Source organism: Sturnira hondurensis, unplaced genomic scaffold (assembly GCF_014824575.4).
Source record: "Sturnira hondurensis isolate 20B ecotype Veracruz unplaced genomic scaffold, ASM1482457v3 Scaffold0010428, whole genome shotgun sequence".
NCBI lineage: Eukaryota > Metazoa > Chordata > Mammalia > Chiroptera > Phyllostomidae > Sturnira > Sturnira hondurensis.
The window spans coordinates 15,026,113-15,051,975 of record NW_028083059.1 but is presented as its reverse complement, the minus strand read 5'-3'; the positions used below and the strand labels follow the sequence as shown (position 1 = coordinate 15,051,975).

At 33.5% G+C, this 25,863-nt stretch overlaps 1 protein-coding gene across 1 annotated transcript in view; it reads left to right on the top strand.

Annotated features, from left to right (window-relative positions):
* CADM2 (cell adhesion molecule 2) overlaps positions 1-22,061 on the top strand; it is a 1,088,167-nt gene extending 1,066,106 nt beyond the window's left edge. The window contains exons 9-10 of the mRNA XM_037059021.1: positions 20,183-20,308; positions 21,198-22,061. Of these exons, the coding sequence (XP_036914916.1) occupies positions 20,183-20,308; positions 21,198-21,316 (245 nt within the window). The 3' untranslated portion in view covers positions 21,317-22,061. The remainder of the gene's footprint in view (positions 1-20,182; positions 20,309-21,197) is intronic.
* The last annotated feature ends 3,802 nt before the right edge of the window (positions 22,062-25,863 follow it).

Below are 25,863 nucleotides of genomic sequence, written 5' to 3'. Positions count from 1 at the left end.
CATGTTTCTCTATTCCCACTTTGTTAAAAGTCTCAATTATAAATGGGTGCTGGATTTTATAAAATATTTTTATGTATCCATTAATAAGAACATGTGGTTTTTATCCTTCATTTTGTTTACATAGTGAATCACATTTATTGATTTGCAAATATTGTACCAGCCTTGCATTTCCATAGTAAAACTCACTTGATCGTGGCGTATGATCTTTTTGATGCTTTGTTGTATTGTTTGCTAATATTTTATTGAGGATTTTAGCAGCTATGTTTATCAGAGATATTGTCTATAATTTTCTTTCTTTGTAGTGTCTTTATCTGGTTTAGTAATTAGGACAATGCTGATCTCATAAAATCCGTTTGGGAGCCTCCTCTCCTCTTGAATTTTATGAAATAGTTTGAGAAGGAGAGCTGACAGTTCTCTGTATGTTTGGTAAAATGCACCTGTGACGCCGTCTGGTCCAGAGCTTTTGTTGGTTGGGAGTTTTTTGATTACTGCTTCAATTTCATTAGGTGTGGCTATTGCTTCCCCTCTGGCTGATGCCATTCACAGAGGCGTGCTCTGCCTGCAGTTTGGGGGATGACTCAGCACAAGGATCCTGTGGGCTGTTCCCTCAGTTTTCTCCCCAGAGCTACCAACCCCAGACTCTCCTTAAGCATCTCTAGTCTACTCTGCCCTCCCTTTGCCAGTGCCCAGGGTAAGTGGCTACAAATGAAATTCTGTGCTTTGGCTCTTTAAGAGGTTCTCTGTGTCTCCAGCCATCTCTCCCTGGCAAACAGAAACCCTGCTGCTTTTCACAGCTGGAAATTATGTGGGTTCCTTCCCAGTTCAGGTGCTGTAGGCTAGGGAGCCCAGCTTGGGATTTAGACCCTCTACTTCTCAGGGGTAATTCCCCAAGTGTTGAGACATCCCTCTGGCACTTCACCTGCCTCCCATAGGAGCCCAGTCAGTTCTCTCATGTTTCCTCCATACTCCCTACCAGTCACACTGTGGTGAAGTGGTTCCTTCTGTTTGTGGTTTATAAGGCTTCTCTCCAGCTAGTGTTCAGTTGGTTATTCTGGCTTATTTGTCTACAGTTTAGTTGTAATTCTAGATTGGTCCTGGGAGGAGGTTAGTGTAGCTTCCACTTATTCCTCCACCGTCTTGGATCTCAGCCATCCCATCACCTTCTCAGGTAGACTTTGAAAAGTGTAAATTATATAAACAAGAATAATTCATATTGACCATCTTCATTAGGCACCATGCTAAGAATTTTCCAGTTCAAATCCCATTTCAGCTTAATGTTTCTATAAGGCAAATGACCAGTAAAGACAGCCTTTTATAAAAAGTAAACTAGGACTCAATGAGGTTAAAGTAAACTGTTCAGAGCCACTCAATTCATACTTGGTTGAATCTCTATACCTATGAGAGAAAATTTAATTGACACTCTGATTCATTTAAGTATCATATTTTATGCTTTTCCCCCCAAAAGGAAACTTTTAAAATTATTCTATGATAAAGATCTGTTTTAATACTTTTTTTCTGGTTTATACTTACAACAATATACAATCTTATAGGTGATTAGTAGTTAAAATTCCTTTCATATGTAAAGTTAAAATTTTTTGAAAAAGCTTTTATAAGTCAATGAACAAAATGAATCAGATATTAACTTTTTTGATGCTGTGCTGTATCCTTAAATATGACTTTGAGAAAATAACTTAGTTATTTGTTATTTTCTTGACGTGTTATCTTGGAAGACAATTTGAACTCTTGGTGAGTGACAGATTCTAGGAAAAAATGCAGAAAAAGTGATTTTATGTGGAGGCGGGAGAAAGATGTAAGAAGGGAATTAAACAGCACTCCATTTATTATAGAAATAAAAATAAACAACTTTGCTCATCTTGGAAGACTGAGTACACATTTGGTTTCCAGTCACAATTAGACTATGATTTATTTTTGGTTATGTATTTAATGATATTTATGAAGGACATAATTTCTTCCTCTAAATTGTATGTGTATTGCTTAAGTAGAAGAAAGATATAAGGCTCTTTTATTAAAATTCTATGTACTAGGTACCACTTTAAAAAGGTTTTAGAAATCTGCTTGTATGACCATAGACATAGTATAGAATACAGTGCAGATATTTTAATGTTGCTATTTAATTTTTTCTTCAGTTTAGCCCCAACTGGTTTAACTTAGTGGATTGATCACTGGCCTGCAAACCAAAGGGTCATTGGTTTGATTCCCAGTCAGGGTACATGTCTGGTTGTGGGCCAGGTCTCCAGCAGGGGTGCCTCTCCAGTAGAGAGGCAGCCACACATTGATGTTTCTCTCCCTCTCTCTTTCTCCATCCTTTCCCCTCTTTCTAAAAATAAATAAAATCTTCAAAACAAGAACTTAAATTTTTCTTCAGTTTAGTTTAGATGATCTTAGTAAATTTATCTAGACCTTTCAGTTAGGTCTTTTTATTTGTATGCTTGGAGTACAAAGTACAATGTAATAATTGTTAAAAGGAATAATTATATTTTATGCATAATAGGAATGTAGGCTCAGTGCTTTTTAATTAATGTGTAGGACAAAATTTTACCTATAATTATACTTCATCTTAACTCGGAAGTACAGAATTATTTTACAGGCATATCTGCCACTCATTAGTATTCCAGTAAATTTCCTTTTAAGAATTTGTTGCAAGCTTAGTTAGTTCATTTTGTGTTTTATTTTTTAATTTAAAATATTCTATTAATTTATGAAATATGCAAATGTTCTGTATGTTTAAATTGAAAGCATTGCCATAATTTATGTGTGGTATGTTTTGTGCAAACTTTATTTTTATTTATCTTGGGAACAATGGTGTTTATTTTATACTCACAGCACTCACACGACTCATTCTGTCATATTCAGTGACTAGATCTGCATGCTAAGTATCTGATCATTAAATTATTAATGATGGTGAAGATATAGCAGCACCTGACAGATCTTAAATTTGTAAATTATGTACCTTGGGGTCATATCTCCAAGAATTAACTGCACTGGAGCTTTACATTAACATTTTCCTCAGAATTCATGTCAGAAAAAATCACAACTGTTACAGCCTTTTTTCAAAGTTTCTTCTATAGTTGAGTAGAGAAATAGATTGGAGAATAATAAGTAGCAATCTGAAGTGCTCTATATAATACCTAATACATTTTTTGTTCAAGATCATTTTAAGAGACTGAATTTTTCTTGAAAGTAAATAATTTGAAATCTAAATATATTTTATACATTACATTTTGAATCTAAATATATTTGTCTACTTGCCAAATCTAGCCTTCATTTACTGTCTTGGCCATTTTGGAAAGTAGGTTCTGGATTATGGGATGAGGAGGAAATTTACTGATGCTTCATCTTTGACTTTTCCACTCTCCTCCACATGCAGTGATCTCAGAAGAGAACACTGAGAGAACAAAGAATTTCCGGAAAGGAATCCCTTCTGAAATCTGGGAAAGTTTGCACATGAACATTTCTTTTCAGACACCTAGTCATGATATCACTGTTCTTCCAATGAAAGTACATTAATACAAGTCTAATTAATTTTGCATTAGGTTCTGTTTTCATTTTGAAGCTCAGTACCTAAGTTATAATAACAAAAGCATTTTATAAGTATTTACTCTAAAATCTACCAAATTTTGAATAATACCAATAACTATTTTGTAAGATTGGCTTATGAATAAAATTAGTTAATACCCACTTAAAATTTAATAAAGTAAAAAGATCGATGCTTTTAACAAATATTAACCATTATTGTTATAATCTTTTTTATGGGATAAGTATTGTAATAAGTCCTTTGTATGTATCCCTTGATCTGGGTCACAGAAAAGTTCTATGTGGTTCATACTACTATTTCCCATGTTAGGTACATGGAAGCTGAAGCAGAGAGAGGTTAGATTACATACTGGTCACATAGTGTATAAAGGGGTAAGAGCAATATAGGAGAGATTTACTTTTTATTTGAACATAATTTAAAATATTAAAAAATAACAAGGTAAGATTCCAGTAAGTTTAAGATTTTAATATTTAAAGTATCACAAAACTTTCCCACTGTATGTGGTCACCTAAATGGTGTGTAGAAAGGACATGTACAGCATATTCTTCTGAATGTACTCACTATTCTAACTGGGGAACTGGCTCAGTGAGCATTGATGATGGTTTTAAAAGCATATTTGAATACAGACAATATAACTATTGTGGTTATCCCCAGAATAATCAACTCAAAAATGCTAATACAATTCAATCATTCGAATGATTTGACTAGTAATATAGTATACATTGTAGATTTATAAAGGAAAATTATTTAGCAACAGTGGTATTGTGTTTTTTATGTATTGGCCCATAAATATATATATTTCTGCAGGTGATCTTTCCCCACCATTTTAAATGTTTATTCCATCACAATCATTTCTGCATATGAACAGACATAATAAACAATTGATACAGACAAAGCTTTTTAAAAATAATGTTGAACATTATAAATAGTCTCATTGTCAAACATTTATTCTTTATATTTTAAGTATTTTTAAAATAAATCGGTCCTATTGTTGTTCCTCTAAAAACATAATTATTATCAGGTTATGTTTTTTAAAGTTTAGTTTAAAAAGAAAGATGCTTAAATCTAGACTTTGTTCTTCTGCAGAAATCATTACATATCATTTATTTAATCTCGAGACTACTTAAAACTACTTTAATTCATTTTTCGAGATACGCGCATAACAGTGCAAAAGTAGACATATGTCAATGTCATGGACAAGCCACTTGTCTTCCTTTATAATGGCTGTTCCCATTTATTAATTTTATATCTGTGGGCTGAAACCCACACATATTGGTATTATTGACATTGAAGGCAGAACAGTTCCTAGTTAGAAAGATACGAGGCAACAGAAGAAAAAACAGCAGCTTCTACAGATCACATAAAATGTCAAGGAAATTATACGCTGTAGAATGAATTTAAGTATATTTTTACTGACAATATACAACACAAAACTGTAAAATACAAGTTTATTTATAGTACCTAACCTTATAAAGCTTATTATTTAATTCACATTATATTTATTTCTCTCCAGGCGTTTTGCTAATGTCATATACTGCAAAAAAGTATTTTTCTCCATAAATTACATAGAATTATTTCTAATGTTTTATCAGAGTGATCTTCTTTCTGAAGCATTACTCAGCTTAAAGGGGAGAAAGTAGGCTCTTAAGTGGATTAAAAAAATAAAATTTAATGTTAGAATCAAATTATTTGAAGCATTAAGAACAAATCTGTATGAGTCATTTTTACTTAGCATTAATTTCTAAAATACTTAGATAGTAGCAGTATTACTATATTTAAACAAATAAATTAATATGAAGGAACAGCAATTCATATTTTAGCACAGAAAATTAGTATCTAAAGATACAAGGTCTGTCTGGAAGTCAGTATAAGAATTTAATATTACCCATTCGCTCATTCAATTTGCTTGGCCCTAAGAACTGTGCAAAACTTCTGTTGCAGCTACATTAAAAGTGCAAGACTCAACTTTATTTTCAAGAAAATACATATTTGGGTGAAAATTAAATAAAGCAAGTGAATTAATTCAAGAGAAAAATAAAACTTCTGAATGAAATAATTTAGGGCTAATTGACATGGAGAGACTTGCCACTGTTATTTGGACTTTGCGGGCATCCAGGGAAAGAAGAAATTCTCACAGGACGAAGGAACAGCACTAACAGAGGGTCATTTAGCATAGACAGGGGTTGGATTCTTCTTTTTTTTTCCCAAAAATTTTTATTTAATTATTTTTCAAGTACAGTTTTCTATCTATTACTCCCATCCCATCCCACCCTGGTGCTCCCCCTCCCATTTCCACCCTTCTCAGTTGTTGTCCATGTAGCCTTTATATTTGTTCCTCTAAATCCCTCCCCTTTTTCCCCTGAAATTCCCTCCCCTCTCCCCTCTGGTCCCTGTCCCCCTGTTCTCTATTTCAGTGTCTTTGGTTATATTTTGCTTGCTTGTTTGTTTTTGGTTTAGCTTCCTGTTAAAGGATTCTTCTTTATCATAGAAAAGAAAATACAATTAGGTGAGAAGAGTCTAGAAATTACCTCAACAAACTCTTAATGTCAAAATAGGAGTCATCTCACACAGCCTAAAAATTGATTTTCATATTTTTAAAACTTCTCAAAAATTATTTCAGAAACTTGCTTAGGCAAGCTGTCCCACCATTTATCAAACTTGATATTAATAATAACTGATTTCCTGAGTCAACACTTTCATGCATTGAATAAAATAAGCCATTTGTAATGCAGAACTTGGCACTGATTAATTATTAATAAATTATCATCTCATTTAATCTTCATCCATCAGACTCCTACCACATTTATTTTGTCCAATCTTATGTTTTGGAAATCTTTCTCAATTAATATCCCTCCCCATCTCTCAAATATTCAGTCACTTAGCATGGTTCACAATTACCACATAAAGTCCTGACCATCTTTTACAGTTGAAAAAGAAACTATATTTTTCTACACAGGTTATACCTACCACTTCCCCCACCCACTATGACACTAACATTTAGAGAATGCTTACATTACATTGTGTCAGACATTTTTCTAAGCTTTTTATGTACAGTAACACATGCAGTCTTTGACTACCCTGAGAAATAGGGGCATTTGCATTCTAAAGACAAGAAAGGTAAGAAATGTGACCATAAGTAATAAGTGGTTTAAATTTTGTATAAACATTTGTAAATCCAGAATTTCATCAGCAATTTCTTCCACATGAAAAACTTTCATTGACTTTTCTGCTTCATTCTGCTGCTTTTCTTCTATTTGTATAAATAACACGTTGTTTCATTTCAAGACTGATTTCTTTTGATGCTCTTGACATCAATCATGACATCTGAACTGCTATGAAACACTAGTGTGTGAGTTAATAGAGGCCAGGGGTTTGCAGTGTCACTCACTACAGCACCTAATAGAAGGCACAACTCAGTTACAGGCAACTCACTAAAAGGAATTCATTTGTTCAGTCTTGAGTATGCTAATTGCCTACAGATCATTGGCTGGGGATGAGTATAGATTTTCCAGGCTTCCCATTATCTATTTTCTACTGCCTTAAATTTTCACATAGTTCAAATGTTATAATACACATAAAAGATTCATGCTGTAGTTTCTGTATCAGTCAGTTCAGCCTGCAACACATGATAGGCTGAAAAACTTAACATATTATTTCTTACAGTTCTGGAGGTTGGAAGGCCAAGATCAGGGTACCAGCATGGTCCAGATTGTAGTGAAATCTCTCTTCCTGGCTTGCAGAGTTGCTTGTAAGCTGTGACTTCGTATGGCAGAGACATAGGTAAATAGGATTGTTTGACTAGATAGATAAATAGATAGATAGATAGATAGATAGATAGATAGATAGATAGATAGATAGATAGATAATAGATGCCAAATAGGAAGGAAGGCAGGCAGGGCTCTGACATTTTTTCTTTCCTCATAAAGGATCTCATTATGAGATCTCATTATGAGAGCAACACCATCAAAACCTCATTTAAATCTAGTTTCTCTCAAAGATCTCATCTCTGAACATCACCATATTGAGGGTATGGCTTCAATATAAGAATTTTCAGCCCTGGCTCGTGTAGCTCAGTGGATTGAGCGTGGGCCTGCAAACCAAAGGATGGAGGTTTGATTCCCAGTCAGGGCACAAGCCTGGGTTGCAGGCCAGTTCCCATCAGGGGACACATGAGAGGCAACCATACATTGATATTTCTCTCCCTCTCTCCTTCCTTTACCCTCTAAAGATAAATAAATAAAATCTTTAAAAAAAAATTTTCAGAGGACACAATTTATCTACAGCAGTGAACAGAAAGAAAGAAAGAAAGAGAGGAAGGAAGGAAGGAAGGAAGGAAGGAAGGAAGGAAGGAAGGAAGGAAGGAAGGAAGGAAGGAAGTGGGGATAGAGAGAGAGAGAGGAAACCCTATTTTCCAAAGTTTCAAATATGCTATACAAATATATTGCCAGCAAAGAGATAGGGAATTAACTAGAAATGCTAAATATCACCTGACTATAATGTGGAATCACCTATACAGAGAAATTAAACTTGAAAAATCTCTATGCAGTCTGATTCTAAAGGTGATAATCTCACTCCTACACTTCTTTTTCTGAATTTAATTTTATACATTTTAACCATGTTATTCTTAAACTGAAATTTCTCTTAGTTTTCAATCACTTCCCACCAAGAATATGCTCTAAAATAGGCACAGAATATCAGTAATAAAAGGCTTTATTTTTATTTTTTCAAAAGGCTTTATTTTTAAAGTGGGCCTTATCATATATCCCAGTATCATATTTGGTCCAAATTTATTCCACTCTGCTCTCCATTCATTTAACTCTTGTTCCACAGTTCTGATGGTTGTTACTTGGGGACTGTGGTCACTTTTATGTAAGAAGCACTTGCTTCTGTTCATTAATTCTTCTTCTGTTCATTCTAGCTTTTCCTTACTTTACTATTTTTTTCAATATTGAAACTGAATTTTATTTCTAGATTTATCAAAGATTTCTCTTAACTTGGCTCTCACATCAGTCTTAATTAGCAATTTTCTACTCTGTTATTTAATTCAATACTTCATTTCTTCTAAATTGATACTGAACTATTGATAATAAACTTGTAGTCTGAACCCTAGTACTTAAACAGTTTTTAGATAAATTTTGTTGTATTTTAGTAAGAAAACAGTAGTCCTGGCCAGGCTGCTCAGTGGTCTGAGTGTTGTCCCGATAACAGGTTTGATCTCCAGTCATGGCACATACAAGAATCAACCAATGAAGGCATAAATAAGTGGAGCAACATCTCTCTCTTTCTCTTTCTCAAAATCAATAAATAAAATTAAAAGAAGAAAACAGTAAAAATGTTATATCAACCCTACAAATAGGTGAATTAATATGCTTATTGTATTACATGTCCTTAGAGTTTTATCATTGTTTTTAAAATTTGATTTGTAACCCAAATTTTGCTGTGAGAACATATATTTTAATATATAATGACACTGCTCTAGCTCAGATGATTGGGTGTTGTCCCATAAAGCAAATGGTTGCCAGTTCAGTTCCCAGTCAGGGCACACTCCTGGGTTTCATCTCTGTTGGGGCTCATATGAGAGGCAACTGATGTTTCTCTTTCACAGTGTTGCTTTTCTCCCTCTGCTTTCTCTCCCTTCCTCTCCTTCTAAAAATAAATAAATTTTTAAAGATACAGACCAAAAAAGTTTGATAAAAAAATGAACTTCAAGAAAATTAAGAATTTCTGTTAATCAAAAGACACCATTAAAATAGTAAAGAGGTTAGCCACAGACTGGGAGAAAATATACAGTATAAAATTTTGATACAGGATTCATTTCCAGAATACATAAAGAACTCCTACAAGTTAATAGGGAAAAAAGCAGACAACCCAATTAAAAATGAGCAAGAGAGTTAGACACTTCACAGAGGAAGGTATCACATAGCCAATAAACATGACGAGATTCTCAACACCATTGGTAACCACAGAAACACAAATTAGAACCCCAATAAGATACAACTATTTACCATAAGATAAATAAATAAATGCCATTGTTTATTTATTTATAAAATTAAAAACTCTGACAATGCCATGTGCTGATAAGAACATAGGACAACTGGAAGTCTCCTACATCATTGGTGGGGATATAAACTGGTACAACCACTGTAGAAAACCGCATGATACTGCCAGATGTATGTATACTGTATTCCAACAACCACTGCTGGAATATATACCCCAAACAAATGAGTGCTTATGTCCACCAAAAGACACATGCAAGAATGTTCAAAGCAGCACTATGCATAGTAGTGAAAAGTTAGATTCATCAATAAGAGAATTAACAAATACACTGTGGTATATTTGTATAGGGAAATACTATGCATCATACAAAAGAGTGAACCGCTTCTACCTAGAACATTATGGATAAATCTCAATGACATAATGTTGAATCAAAACAAAGACAAAAGAGCACATGCTATCGGATTCTATTTCTATGAAATTCAAAATTAGACAAAATTAATCTATAGTGACAGAGTTCATAGTAGTGATACAAGGGAGTTTACTGAGGTGCTGAAAATGTAATTTATCTTAATCTGGGTGGTAGTGGTTATATATATATATATATATATATATATATATATATATGTGTGTGTGTGTGTGTGTGTGTGTGTATATATGAATATGTATATATATAGTGACAATTTCTATTAAAAACAGTCTTGGAACCTAATTTTAAAACATTTACATAAAATAATTTTAAATTTATTTTTACCTACCATTTTATTCAAACTAGAAATCATATATAATATTTAATAAGCTATATATTATAAAATAATTCTAATACTTTAATTAACAGTTATGTGGCACTTACAATCTCTGCATTCTTAGAAAATCAGATATTCTTTCTTTAGAGTAGACACTTATTATTCTAATGGGAAAATATTGTAGGTTTTATGATAAAATGCCCCTGCAATGATTTCAGATAGAGTCGTGTAATTTAGGATTCTCTGTATTAAATTTTTAAGTAAACTATTTTAAGATTGACTTTGACTTATCTAAATATCAGAAATTACAGGACCTAAATATTCTTTTTTTTTTAAAGACTGTTTTTTTAATATTTTATTTATTTATCTTTTTAGAGGGGAAGGGAAAGAGAGAGGAAAGAAACATCAATGTATGGTTGCCTCTCGTGCATCCCCTGCAGGGAACTGGCCTGCAACCCAGGCATGTGCCCCGACCGGGAATCGAACCCCGATCATCTGGTTCGCAGGCCCGCGCTCAATCCACTGAGCTATACCAGCCAGGGCCAGGACCTAAATATTCTTATTTGATATAATTTCCTCTTTACAGTCTTTTAGTAAGAGTCCCATAACCCCACCTAAGGATGTTAAGCTTGAATAGATTTAAATCTACAATTTTTTGTCTGTGTTTTGTGCACTGTTAAGGAAGAGAGACTGGTGATGTATTGCCGAATCTAATGGAATTTACCCACTCTAGTGTTAACAGTGTCTCCTGCAAATCATGGGGTAATGCTTGAGAATGAATAATGGTCTTTAAAGACATATGATATCTTATGTGAACAAAAATGCAGACTCAGCTATCATAAGCAAACTTCAGAAAGCTGTAATTCACTTTTTTATTGTTGTGACAGGAAGAGAGAGATAAGAGAAAGGATACACAAGAGATTCCCATAACTTAGTTATAGATACCCAAATTATGTATTATCTCTGCATTGTTTAGATGATCCTTATCTGATCTTCAATCTCAACACTTGTTTTAGTTGCTAAGAATAGAAATTAAGTATTAGGAGTTACAAGGAAAAAAATTAGGAGTTACAGGGAAAAAATTAAAAACATAAACAAGGTCATTTTTTTAAAGAAATACATGTATAAGTAGACATTCAAAATAGCATCCTCCAGCCCTGGCTGGTGTAGCTCAGTGGATTGAGCGCTGGCCTGCGAACCAGAGGATCGCAATTCGATTCCCAGTCAGGGCACATGCCTGGGTTGCAGGCCGGTTCCTTGCAGGCTAACTAGCAGCAGGGGACGCAGGAAAGGCAACCATACATTAATGTTTCTCTCCCTCTCTCCTTCCCTTCTAAAGATAAATAAATAAAATAAAATATTTAAATAAATAAATACTTTTTAAAAAAAAAGTAGCATGCTCTATATTAATATTGTTTTTGAAACCTTAAAAATCCTGGGAGTAAATATGTATTTATTTTCTTGATAAAATGAAGAATAAAGTTTAAAATGTTAAACTTTATTCATATGTTATAAGAATATGTGTAGAGCATTATGAATAAGGTCAAATATGTGTTAAAGATTACTTTCTCTAAAAATCATATCATAATATGTTTCTAAATAGGTATAGATAGATTCCTTTATTTAAAGGTCCTATATACCTGCATATATCATAATATAAGTATATCTCTTAAAATATCAAGTGAATTGATCTAAAATCAATTCTAACAGATCAAATAGTCTTAATGTATAAAAAATGGAGTGGATGGCCTACATTACCTGAACTCTGCTGTGCAAGTGCAGATCATAGGCAAACGTATATTAAATGAATCAATAAAATCTCTCACCACTAATGATGTACATCCAAAGGCTCTTCCTTCAGTCCGTCCACTCTATACAGACATCATATGATCCATATTTCAGTTACAGAACTATTTTCTGCAGGTGGATTGATCTGTGACATTACAGCTGAGCAAGGATAAGCACCAGCATCAGAACAGAGAATCCGTGTTCAAAACATCTCAATAATAAGAGTGAACATAACAAAAGAAAATGCAAGGAATTATAAACAAATTTAAAAAAATCAATTTGCACCCAATGCAACATGTTTGCAATAAAGGAAGAGAAATAATGTGTGCACACCAAGTAAAAACATTTTGCTAGATGTTTAAAAAGAATTATTATACTAAAATGAAGAAATTAACAAAAAGCTACCACTCGTATTGTCAATATAATGAAACTGCTTAAAAGATCTACTCAATAGGAATTGGATTGAATAAAGTAGAGTTAAACCAAAGTCACAATCAATAACAAATTTTTTGGAAGAAATAAGAAATGATAGAAAAGGAAATCAACTAACAGGAAAATAAACATGGAAAATATAACTAAAATGAAATATAAATTAGTAAAATAATTATAAACATAAGATAAAGGGAATTACATATAAACAATATAAAATACGGAGTTTCTACCTTTCCAATTTAAAATTTCCAAGGAAGAAAATAGAAAGGAGAATAATTGTTAATAGAAAATAGACTATAAAAAATCATAAGCCAAAACCAAATGAACTAATCTAATTTTAATTAAAAAACTAGGTTTTCAAATGAAACAAATATTGACTAGAGAAAAACTACAAAATACATCTAGGTAAAATATAATGGGAGGAAAAAAACAAAGAATACTGATGCCAATCATGCAGAAAAATAAGTCACTTAAAAATCATTGGAAACTGCCCTGGCTGGTGTAGCTCAGTGGATTGAGCACTGGCCTGCAAACTGAAGGGTCACCAGTTTGATTTCCAGTCAAGGGACGTGAGTGGGTTATGGACCAGGTCCCCAGTGGGGCCTATGTAAGAGGCAATCACACAATGATGTTTCTCTCCCTCTCTTCCTCTCTTCCTTCCCCTGTCTATGAAAATAAATAAATAAAATCTTTTAAAAAGTAATTGAAAACTAAAGCATGAGTATCCGATTTATCTGGGAGTGGGAGTAGCAAAATGAATAGTCAAACACTGACAAATTGTTCTGACTTATTAAGTCAAAAAAAAATAAAATGCAGGAATTCTTTAGCCAGTTGAAGGTTTAATCACAACAAAATAATACTTAGATATTCAAGCTTCAAACATATTGTTCTCGTGACACTTTCCTTTCACAAGATGTGTATTACATATCTTTAAGGGATGACATGTATTGCTTTACCATCACATTTTACATAAATAGGAACTAAAAAACTAACTAGATATTGAGATTAGTAAAGAGACAGAATATTGTCAAAAGCAGATTTGTGGCTGGTTCACTAAGATTTCTGATGCAATTCTGAGATAAGCAGAATCAGGGTGGTATCAGAATTATTGTTCACAAAGCACTAAGATGTGTAGTATAAATATTTTTAACACTTATGTCAGTAATAGGAAGAAAAAGACCTTAAGGGAACAACTAAAGTACTATTTAAACTAGTAGAAAAATTAAGTCTGATGGTTAGGAAATAAAAACGACAAATATAATATTAATAAATACTATACATAATGCTTTAGAAAATAACTACAAAAGGAAAAAATAAATGGCAATAAAGAAAAAAAGGATACAGTTTAGTGAAATTAACACATTAAAAAAATAATATTAATATGTTTCAAAATATTGAAAAATCCTAGAAGAAAACATAGGCAGTGAAATTTCAGATTCCTCGTGTAATAATGCTTTTGCCAATATATCTCCTAGGGCAAAGGAAAAGAGAAAAGGTAAAGAAATGGGAATACATCACATTGAAAAGCTTTTACACAGCTAAGGAAACCATCATCAAAATGAAAAGGGAACCTACTATATGGGAGAACATGTCTGTTAATGATATATCTGATAAAGGTTTAATTTCCCAAATATATAAAGAACTTACACAACTCAACACCAAAATAACAAACCATTCAAGTAAAAAAGGGTCCCAAATAGACACTTCTCCAAAGAGGACATACACATGGTCTATAGGCATATGAAAATATGTTCATCACTAATCAGCAGAGAGACGGAAATCACAGCCACAGTGATATAGCACTCACACCGGTCAGAATGGCTACTGTCAATAAATCAACAAACAAGTGCTGGCAAGTATGTAGAGAAAAGGGGTCCCTAGTGCACTGTTGATGGGAATGCAGACTGGTGCAGCCACTGTGCAAAACAGTATGACATTTCCTCAAAAAATTATAAATGGAACTGCCTTTTGACTCAACAATTCTACTTCTGGGATTATATCCTAAGCACCCCAAAACAACAATTCTAAAGTACATAGGCACTCCTATGTTCATAGCAGCATTATTTATAATAGCCAAGACCCATAAACAGCCCAGATGCCCATCAGTACATGAGTGGATTAAAAAGCTGTGGTTCATTTACACATTGGAAAACTACATAGCAGTAAAAAAGAAGGAACTCTTACTTTTTGTGGCAGCATGGATGGACCTGGAGACAAGTATTATGATTATAGTGAAATAGGCCATTCCGTGAAAGACAAACACCATATGATCTCACTTATATGTGGAATATAAGGAACAAAATAAACTAGCAAGCAAACAGAAACAGAGGAGCAGTACTGGGTGTAAGAAGGTGAAAGGACTGTTCAAAGAACATTGATGCATGACCCATGGACACTGCCCATGGACACTTTGTCTTAGTGAAATTGTTATAGTGGCTCCCTTTCCTAGTACCTAATCTCAGGGAATACCCACTTTCTTCATTTTCATGATGTTTAGGACAACTGGCAATCTTAGTGAGATTGTTACAGAAGCTTCCCAACTGTGTAGGCCTGAGAGAGTAAGGGGGGACTGGGTGAAGGTGGGCAAAGGGGGAAAACGTGGGAGCAACTCTAATAGCATAAATAATAACACAATTAAAATTATTGTTTAGAAACAAAAAATAACTAAAAATATGCAAGCATTTATCAAAAATTATACAATTTACTAAAACACACTAAAGATTTCAATAATTGAATCTTTATTGAAGAATAGAATAATGATCCACGATCATTATACTATGAACATGGAAAATGCACTTTATAAAAAATCTGTGTAAATTAGTAAAATTGTAGTAAATATTCTGGTGTGTTTTCATTTCATGAAAAATTATTCTGAACCTGATCTAAAATTTATCTTCCAAGGTATTAAAATGATCTTTAACATGACAATACTAGTGTAGAATTGCATATGTAAATCCTAAATATGGAATATATTAAAATATGCAGAAACATAAAAAATACATGGGTATTATTGAGATGAGTCTGGAAAAAGTCCACTCATTGTTAATATAATGAGAATGGTTTATTCGACATTGATGTAACCTGGAAGCCAAGGAGAGTGGACTGGAATTCACAAGTGTGAACAATGATGACTTCACTGTACTAGGCAGTAGGGATGGTAAATGCCATTGAGTGAGCATGTGTAGTGTGTGGCCATTACATTTCAAATAACTGAGCTAGTAAAGCAAGGAATCTGCACCAAATTTTGCATTAAGCTTGAATATTCCTCCATGGAAATATTCGGATAATTCAGAAGGCTGCTGGCAATTGGCAGCTTCATCATGACAATGCAACTGCTCATGCATCATGTCTCATGCAGACTTTTATGGTGAAACATCAGATCACCCAGGTGACTCAGCCCCACTATAGCCCAGATCTGGCCCCTGCAACTGCTGGATTTTCCCAAAACTCAAATCACTTTTGAAAGAGAAGAGATTTCAGACCATGCATGAGATTCAGGAGAATATGTTTGGCATCCCATGGCGATTGGGAGAACTGTGTGAGATCCCAAAATGCCTACTTTGAAGGGGACTGAGGTGTCATTGTTCTATGTACAATGTTTCTTGTGTCTAGTATCTTCTTCAGTAGATGTCTCTATTTTTCATATTACATGACTGAATATCTTATGGACAGACCTCAGAGTTTATGGCCAAAAAAATATTGATGAAAAAATACTGTGGGAACAAATGAATGTCAAGAATTAAAATTATATTTTATACTTCAACTTCAAATTATAGACTAAGATATATTTTAGATAAAAATATGATAATATGTGTTAGATGCTACCATAAATTTATGTATGCATAATCTTATTGTTACAGATGGAGGGAGAGATCCCAGTCAGGAGGCCCCACCCTCCCCCACCTCGGTTCTCCCCTCACCAGCAAGAGAATAGTTTCAGTAGGAGACAAACATATATAGTGAAAACTAGATAGCAAGTTTATTTATGTAGTCTTTAACCTGGGAGCTGCAAGGAGGCACTCATTGTGTCTAAATGCCACACATACAGGGGAAAGAAAGTTGTTAGTAAGTTAGTAAGTTAGTGAGTTTGTTCCATACTCTTGAGCCCAGGCTACAAGTGGGTACTTACCTAATGTAATTACCCCAACTATTGAGGATGGGGATTATATACCTCAGCTGGCTTCTAGAGGCATCCCTCCTCTACAGCTACAGAGGCTTTTTTTCTCAGTTAGTAAAATTTTGATAGATTTGATGACATAAAGTTGTAAGATTTTTCTATGGCTGAAAAAAACATAGATAAAGAACAAATGTTTTAAATATTTTATTTATTTATTTTCAGAGAGAAGGGAAGGGAAAGAGAAAGCATGGGAGAGAAACATCAATGTGTGGTTGCCTCTTGGGCATCCCCTGCTGGGAACTGGCATGCAACCCAGGCATGTGCCCTGACTGGGGATCGAACTATGATCCTTTGCTTAAAAGGCCCACACTCAATCCACTGAGCTATTCCAGCCAGGGCAAGAACAAATTTTTTAAAAAGAAAAGGAACAAATAAAAATAAGTGCTCTCATTTAGAAATTTCAAAAATTCTTCATCTTTTTATGGAGAGAGCTATTAAAACAGAAAATTAAAATGGAAAAATAGACAAAACTGCATAAATAGACAAAATTAATCGAACAACATCGGAAAAAGCATTTAAAGACATTTATGTTAAAGTTATTTAATGAACAAAATACTTAGTATTTTTCAATATTAGATTGGCATTTAAAAATTATAATATCTGACATTAGTATTACATAGGGAAAAATTCACTCAGGTGCAGTTGGTGAAGACTGAATTTATACCATCTTTCTTGCAACATAATTTGGCAATATTTTTCAAATGACTCAAAAAATGTTATACCATTTGATCCAGCAATACCACTTCTTAGAATTTATCTTCCGTAAATATGACAGGTACTGATATGTATGAACAAGAATAATTCCTCAGTTCTCCAAAAGAATCTCTGTTTTGAGATACATTCAGCAAACAAAATAGATATGATTTATGACAATCTATATTTGGGGACCTGAGCAAAGGTTGTAATTTGAAACTGATTCTGAAGTATCTGAGCATGGAATAAAAATAGGAGATTTAGAGGTGTGGCAGCTTTATTTTTTGCTCCTTTGACACTTTTTTGGGCAGATTTACAGCCAATGCCAGAAATTAAGGAAAATTTAAGAAATATATAATAAAATGCCAAATTAACAATAGCTCCTATAACAGATTAACTGGTTAATTAATGCTCAGTCTTTTAAAAATAACTTCTTTTTTAAAAAATGCAGTTTAATGCATTCATTCTTAGTTGAGTATTTTCTTCCAGAGAGAGATTTATTGACTCATAACCTTGCTTATTCTGAGGACTCTCATTTTCAACTTGTATCATCTGAAATCACTCTATGGTGTTACGTGTGGGAGGTTTTATGGGCTGGGCCTTCATTCAGTTGGCTGGAACACAAATCATATGGTCACTTTCAACTGCAGGTGACTTTCGTAATGTTTAGCTCCATGCACTGAAAGAATAGGAAACAAGTTTGTTATCAGCTAGAAATCTCTGCCCCGATATACCTTTCTGACCACCAAATGTATTTTTATGTCATTTCCCTTGCATAAACCACTGCCGGAACCTATCTGAAGAAACAACCTAAAGACATATCAAACCAATATATTGAACTTGAAGACCAAGATCATGGATATGCAAAATTCTCTTAATCACACCTGGGTTCATTAGTTAAGGAACAAATGAGTCAAAAGACTAATGCTTGTCTCCATCCATACACAAAACACAATCATAGAACAAAGCCAGGAGAAGTCCCTCTTAATATAAATGCTTCCATTTAGAAAGAAAGGAAGAATGGCAAATATTGAGCAGTCACCAATCCTTAGCAATTATAGAAACATGTCAGACTGGCATTAAAAGGTTCCTCTGCCTTGGCAATAGTTGTAACAACTTGCAGAAACAGGATTCTCTTCTGTTCATTTTCCTTTTACTTCCCCTAATTCTATACTATGGGAAATTCAACCTTGTAAGTCATACTCAATGACTACCTCTGAACTGAGTGTTGGAGAATATGTCCTCCATGGGGACTACATAGCTTGTATAGCCCACTTCTTGCTTTCTTTAAGTTTGGGAGTTAAGAAGTTGAAATTTCAAATGGACTTTTTTTCTTTCTATCTAGACATATATTTTTTGGACACGATAGTTCTATCAAAAACACAGAATACTCCTAATCTATGTGCTGTATTCATGTGCCTATGTGCTGTACTCGAGATATTTTGAAGGCATAATTGCCAAGCCTAATTTATTGCTTCATTTTTTTCCCTCCTCTAAAGCCCTATTTTAGACTGTAAGCAGCTACTCTGATCCTATCTGCAACAATGGGCTTGGAAGGGTAGGCAGTACATTCAATCTGATCTTTGCCGTAGGGGCTGAGCCTTGGTGGATTTCGCTGCTAAACCCTTCACTTAGTTTTATTCCTTACAATGGATTCTGTAAATAGTTCATTTTCTGAACCTTTGACTACCTCAGTGTCTGGACTTTTTTTTTTTTTTGATCTTTTCCATTTCTGCTTGAAAACTGGGTACAGTTTTCTGGCCTCATGTAAAGGGCAGAATTTAAAAGTATATTATTAATCTATATCTTTCCAACCAATTCTTCTACAGCCACAAGTGCAACAGGCACTTAATCCTCAATGCTGAGTATTCATTTTCCTCCTCTATCAATACTTCTTAACCCAATTTGTAACACCTTCCTCTCCTTGAAATACATTCTTCCTTTTGATCAACTAGAGTGTAATCTGGAGGATCCTTTCTGTTGCCCTGGTCTCTCCTCCTCAGTCTGCTCTGCTAGAAGCACTCTATCTTCCAAAATTTTAAATATAGGAGTTTCTCAGAGCTCAATTGTCAGACCTTTTCTTCTATCTAGACCCATTTTTTAAAAAAGTTTATCAGTTTTCATAGTTTTAAATAACATTTATAAAATGATAAATCCCAAGTTATCATCTTCAGCCTCATCCTTTCCCAAGACATATTTTTTTATATTTTATTTATTTATCTTTAGAGGGGAAGGGAAGGAGAGAAGGAGAGAAATATCAATGTATGGTTGCTTCTTGTGAGTCCCCTGCTGGGAACTGGCCTGCAACCCAGGCATGTGCCCTGACTGGGAATCGAACCACGATTGTGTGGTCTGCAGGCCCAGGCTCAATCCACTGAGCTACACCAGCCAGGTCTCCCAAGACATAATTTTATTTTAAAAAATTGTACAGTTGTGTTTCTCTCACTAAAAAATATGCACACACATGTTTTCAGTTGGAGAAAAGGAGGAAAGAAAGGCATAAAAGTATGCGAAACCATATATTTGTATTTGTTTATTCAGTGTATAAATTGTAAAAATAGCAACAGTGATTGATGTGTAAAATGTTATATCCTCAGGTACCACTATGCTGTAAATACACACTAAATATTATAGATACACTATAAATATTTTTGACTAGATGATTGGTATAATATACATTAATAAACTTTTATTTTAATATAGATGTGTTAATGTCAAGTAACTCATTCTAAATGCATATATGTACTCTATGTCTAAAGAACACAAACTTAAGCAATGTTTTCTTCTCTTTTTTAGACCCCAATGCTCTAGCTGGCCAGACTGGCCCTGACCATGCTCTTATAGGAGGAATAGTGGCTGTAGTTGTGTTTGTCACGTTGTGTTCTATATTTCTGCTTGGTCGGTATCTGGCAAGACATAAAGGTAAGGCATCCTTAATAAAGCATCCTTAACTTTGACCAAAAAATTCTAAAGACTAGCTTTACCACGAAATATATGAGTGTGTGTGTATGAGAGAGAGAAAGAGGGGGAGTGAAAAGGAGAGAGATTTTGGTCTAAATGTTTAATTATTTCAGGAAATTCTTAATAATTTTACTCAACTGTGAAGTTAAATTAACTTAGCAAAATAATGTTTAGCCAATAGCCAAAGGTCACAGAGTAAGTAACTAGCTGAGAAAAAAATGGAAGCAATTTCATGATTTATGTCTAGAACTGAAATTCAACTATACCATTAAGCATTTGTTCATTATTTCTGTTTGTAGGTTTATGGACACAAATGTGGCCATATTAGTGAGGAATAAAAAAATTGTTTTTCTGCAATGGGCTAGGTAGCAAACTATTGATATAATCTACTTTCAAATGGAGTTACCAAAAAGGAATGGTGACACATTTGATGTGATCGTTATCAGCATCTTAACAAAGGACACTGATTGCTACAGCTGCATGGATTACATGGTCTGTATCCATCATTAAAGTAATCAGACAACTGTAATTGAACAACAATAAAATAATTTTAAAAAAGAATTAAGATGCAAATAAAAAAAGTAATCTAAGTACTCATTACCCACTCCAGTTTGGCTGTTACCTCTGGTTAACCTGGCTACAGCTTTATCTACAGCTTTTACCTAAAAACTAAAAGAAAGTATGCCAACTTTAGAAAGTATGCAACTTTAGAAGGGTGGATCATGTGCTTTATTACACGTCAGAATAGGTTTCCCGCATGTAAGAAAGCTGGCTTAAGTCCCATACTAAGTTAATGCTGGCTATTTACCAGTCTCACAGAACTAACATATTTTTCTTCCAATATCCACAGGAACGTATTTAACAAATGAAGCTAAAGGAGCTGAAGATGCCCCAGATGCTGACACAGCCATTATCAATGCTGAAGGCAGCCAAGTCAATGCTGAGGAGAAAAAAGAGTATTTCATTTAAAATGCAGGCCAAGATTCTGAGTTTTACTTACCGGGCTGGCTGCTGGAGAAAACTGGCTCTCATCTTTCAGAATTCATTTCTACCATCTTCTGCTACCTTTATTAACTTCCATACCGCACTGCTGTCAGTCGCCAGGGTGTACCAGCAATCAGCTGCCGAAGGCATCATTCTTTAATCACTGTACCATCCGTAATGCAGGACATTTCTTACTGCCTAAATTCCACACCATTGCTCTTTTAACATACAGTGCTTGAATATACAGCCTTAACAATGTTAATAATCTCCTTGGATCATGCTATTGAATTGTTTTTATACATTGAAAAAAAAAGTGTATGCAGAGTTTTTCTTGTTTGTTTCCCCTCATTTTCACCCCTTGTAAATCATGGACTTAGTTTGCCATTGGACAGCTTCACAAAAAAAACAGAATTAGGTAAAGAGCTAATGTGCTTAAGTTTAATCAGACATTAAAAGTTTACAGACAATGTTTTCTACATGTCTCTCTTCAAAGGCATGTTTGGAAACATATGCCCTAGAAAACACAAACTGAAAACACTGTCGTATAGATTCTGGATTGTTTGCGATATACTCGTAAGGCTGTATCAATTTGCTATTTAAAAATATAGTATTTGATACAGGAGCCATGTGTATGAATTGTAATCCTGTCATGGTACCTTCTATAATTGTATAGATCCCACCATTAGGTTATTTTAGCTTCATTTACTAATAAATTGTTACAAACATTTTACTGCTTGGGAATCACAAAGATTTCATTCATTTTTCTAGTTTCATTCTGTAATTTATTTGCTCCTCAAGGATTCACCTTCCTGAACAAAATTGGAGTATCCATAGGGCACAATTTTGAGACATTTTAGTATCTGTATATAGTGCATATAACAAATCCAATTAAACATTATTTGATACATATTCAACTTTTTGGGCTGTAGGTAGTTCAATCATAAGTGAGCATTTTCTAATGTCCATTATATCCCTTTAGATATTACTTAAACAAATATTATAAGTAGATAACATGTATTAGTATTTTGTCTGTATGTCCTAGCACTGTTCAACAACAAATTTTTCTAGTTCTTGTTAATTTTTATTTCTTATACAATGGAAGCACAATGTTATAAGGAAAGGTAATTTTAAGCTAACAACCAGTGCACAGCCTCAGGTTTAAATTACAACCACAATAGAATAATAACCTAAAAATAAACTCTTAGTTTGCTGAAAAATTTGCAAGTTTTAATTTGGCAGTTCCATAGCTGCTTACCTGTGTTGGTTTGCCAAAAACAAGTGTTTAAGATATGTTTTCTGTATAGAGGAACTAATTCTTTATATTAAATTCCTGTCTATGCATTTTGTGAGGTACAAACTTATGAAACAGTGAGTGATAGAGAATTTCTGCCATGCTTTTACCTCCAAGGTAAAAGTCTCTTCCTCTGGATTATTTCTGAAATTTTGGTGTATTTAACCATTAAGAAATGCTGTATCCTTAAATATGACACAGAGTTCATCTAAAGTCATATTATTTCTTCTAGGAAAATACAATATTGTTAGATTAGTTCCCATTCAATTTAGTATGTGCTAAAGATTAAAAATCCAGTTAGATAAAAATTATTTTTGCATTCACAAGCATTGCACCTTTAAGAAGAAAACAAGTACGACAATACAGTAGCTCTACTTGTGATGTCAAAGCATGATGGTCTATGGTTTAAAAAAAACAATATCTTGGAATTTGCTTTGGGGAATTGAGAATGTTTGAGTATGACATCATATGTTAATATCGAATGAAAGACAAGGGTGCTGTATCTTAGGTTATTTATCAGAAAACTATAAATCTTTTAAATACAATGTTAGAATTTTAAATTGTTTTCTCTTTATTGTCGAAGCATTTATCTTGTTATTTCTTACAAAAAAGAAAAAGGATGATGTCAGTCAAGCAGCACTTTTTCAGAATATACAAAACATAAATAATATGATGTGGTTGAGTGTTAACATAATAAATCATATACAGTATGGCATTTTAAGGAAATAAGTCTGCATTGATGTGATTGCATGCTTGTTTTTACAGTTCAATTCATACCATCTGTGGAAAAATGCAATAATATGTTAACGTAGTATGGTAGTTTGAGAGAATCGGGTAGGTGCTACTAGACACATTGAAACTAGAATAGGTTTATAAACTGTTCATATCTTTCAAAGCATAATCTTTAGAAAGACTCCATAAAGCAAAATTCATCCTGTTAGTACAAATGGCAAGTTTCTTATTACAAAAGTTGTATAAACTCCATCATCAATTACTACTTAAAGCCTAATTTCAGGATGCACTTACAAAATTGCTCCTATTCATTAATGTTGTATTTGCATCTCTCTTCATTTTGTCTATATTCTACTTGGCTCCTGATGCTTAATTACTGCTTAAATAAATGATTCATTATTTCCAACACTGTAAAAGTAGAAATCCAAAATTGGTTGCCTTTCAAGATTTTTTTTAACCTTTCAGAGTATTATAAAAACTCTTTAGAATTCTTTAAAACAAACCAACTGGTATATTGTGATCTGCAAGCTCTAATCAAATATTTCACCAGTTAAAATAGATAGGTTAGGTATCATTTTAGTTACTGAAAAAAGGCAATGGGATTATATTTTCCTATTTTTTAAATTATTTTATTTCCAACAATCAAAAAATAAAATATAAAAATCTTTGCTTATTTCTATAAATTCCAGAATAAAGTGAAATACCGTTTTTAAATGGAACCCTGTCAAATTCAATGTCCAAACCATGCACATTTTTATGCACAGAGAACCAAATTCTGTCTCTGCGTAGTGAGCAGAGAAGCTCCAGAACTCAGCGGAAGGAGTATGCATGCACATACAGACTCGCAAATGGCCCTAGTAGAATATGGAACATTATTTTTTACCAAAAGTAGCTGTTCTCTGCCAGTGTACTGTTTACAGTGTAAACTGATTGTCCTTCATCAAAAAAAAAGTGTAAGCAACATTTTTTCTTGTTTTTTTTTTCTGTTTTTGAGTGTCCTAGATAGAGAAATTATCAAAATTAGGAAGAAAAAGGAAAGTTTGTGAGTGGAAGAGTCAAGACAGAACATGAGCAGAGTTTTGAGGTGTGTGTGTGTGCGTGTGTGCAGAGGGGAGAGTGAGAGAATGAGCGAGAGAGAGGGAGAGATTGATTTCAACTTGTTTTCTCTTACTAGAGAATTCAAGAGGCAGTTTAAGGAACCTGACATTGGAGTTTAATCTAAAAACTGGGTAGTATCATATTGATTCAAGATGTTCAATCTTGCAATGAAACCCCACAACTAAAGTGAAAAATAGAGAAAGAAAACTAACTTTCCTACACATAGCAAAGAAGCTAACACCTCATTTATTTTTAATTTTATGTAAAAAATATATAAATATCTCGAATAAAAGGACAGGTTCACTTGTAATTATCTACTCACAATTGTAATAGCATTGAGATTCCATATAGGCACATGTACAGCAGTTATTTGACAGTGATGGTTCTTCCATGTAATATAGCAGTTATTGTATAATATAGTGCCACTTATTGCAAAGTGTTACAAGGGGAACATTTAAAATACTTTTCCTTTACTTTGGACTTAAAGGATAATTTAATGTACACTAAAGATGAAATTTCATATTAGGTTTTTAATTGTGGAGAAAATGTAAAACCTCTATCTTACTGCAACTTCCTTGTCATAATGCTAATTACTCAGAGCCCTCTAAAAATGCCCAACATTACCCCCCCTTTGCAAATGTGACCTGTGATAAACATATAAAAACAAACAAATCCAATTGGCAATGACAGCTGAAATAAATGAATCACCTAGTGACAATTACTGAGTAATGCTTTTTATTAAGTGGCACAAAGTACACACTAAAAACTATGCAAAATATAGGTAACTACAATGTACGTACATGTAAGTATCTTGTACTTGCTGTTTATGGATGTTTGAAACCCATGTAATTATAATATGCATTTTGAATATTGGGAAAGAGGAAATCTTAGTGTAGATAATAGAATTTGTTTTGAAATATACACTGGCAATATTGAAATACACTCAGCGCAATACCTACAGTTCTATTGCTGGATACTTAATACAAAGGGATTTGAAAGAATTCTTCAACAAGATCCAAGGGGTTGCTAACCTTCACCTCCCACATTCTAAATCGTTACTTAAAAGTACAACTGACTCAGCTAAATAATGTTTTTCTTTCATAATCATAACATTACAAAATAAAATTATTTGGCTTAGATGTTAGCCTTACTAGAGAAAAACAAACTTTTATTTATATCTAATGCAACTTATAATTATTAGACATTCTTTGAAATGCATGTATGTTTTAATGAATTGGGGGACTTTTGTTATAAATACAAATTTATTCAATCGAATCATAGGTTACCTTTCATAGGTAATGCCACTATATTTTAGTGGACATTTTTTGTATCTTTTCTTTTGCTATTCATTTCTCCCCCTTCCCTGTGCTACCCCAGACAGGCCCTTTGCACTTATACCCTTCCAAAGGCA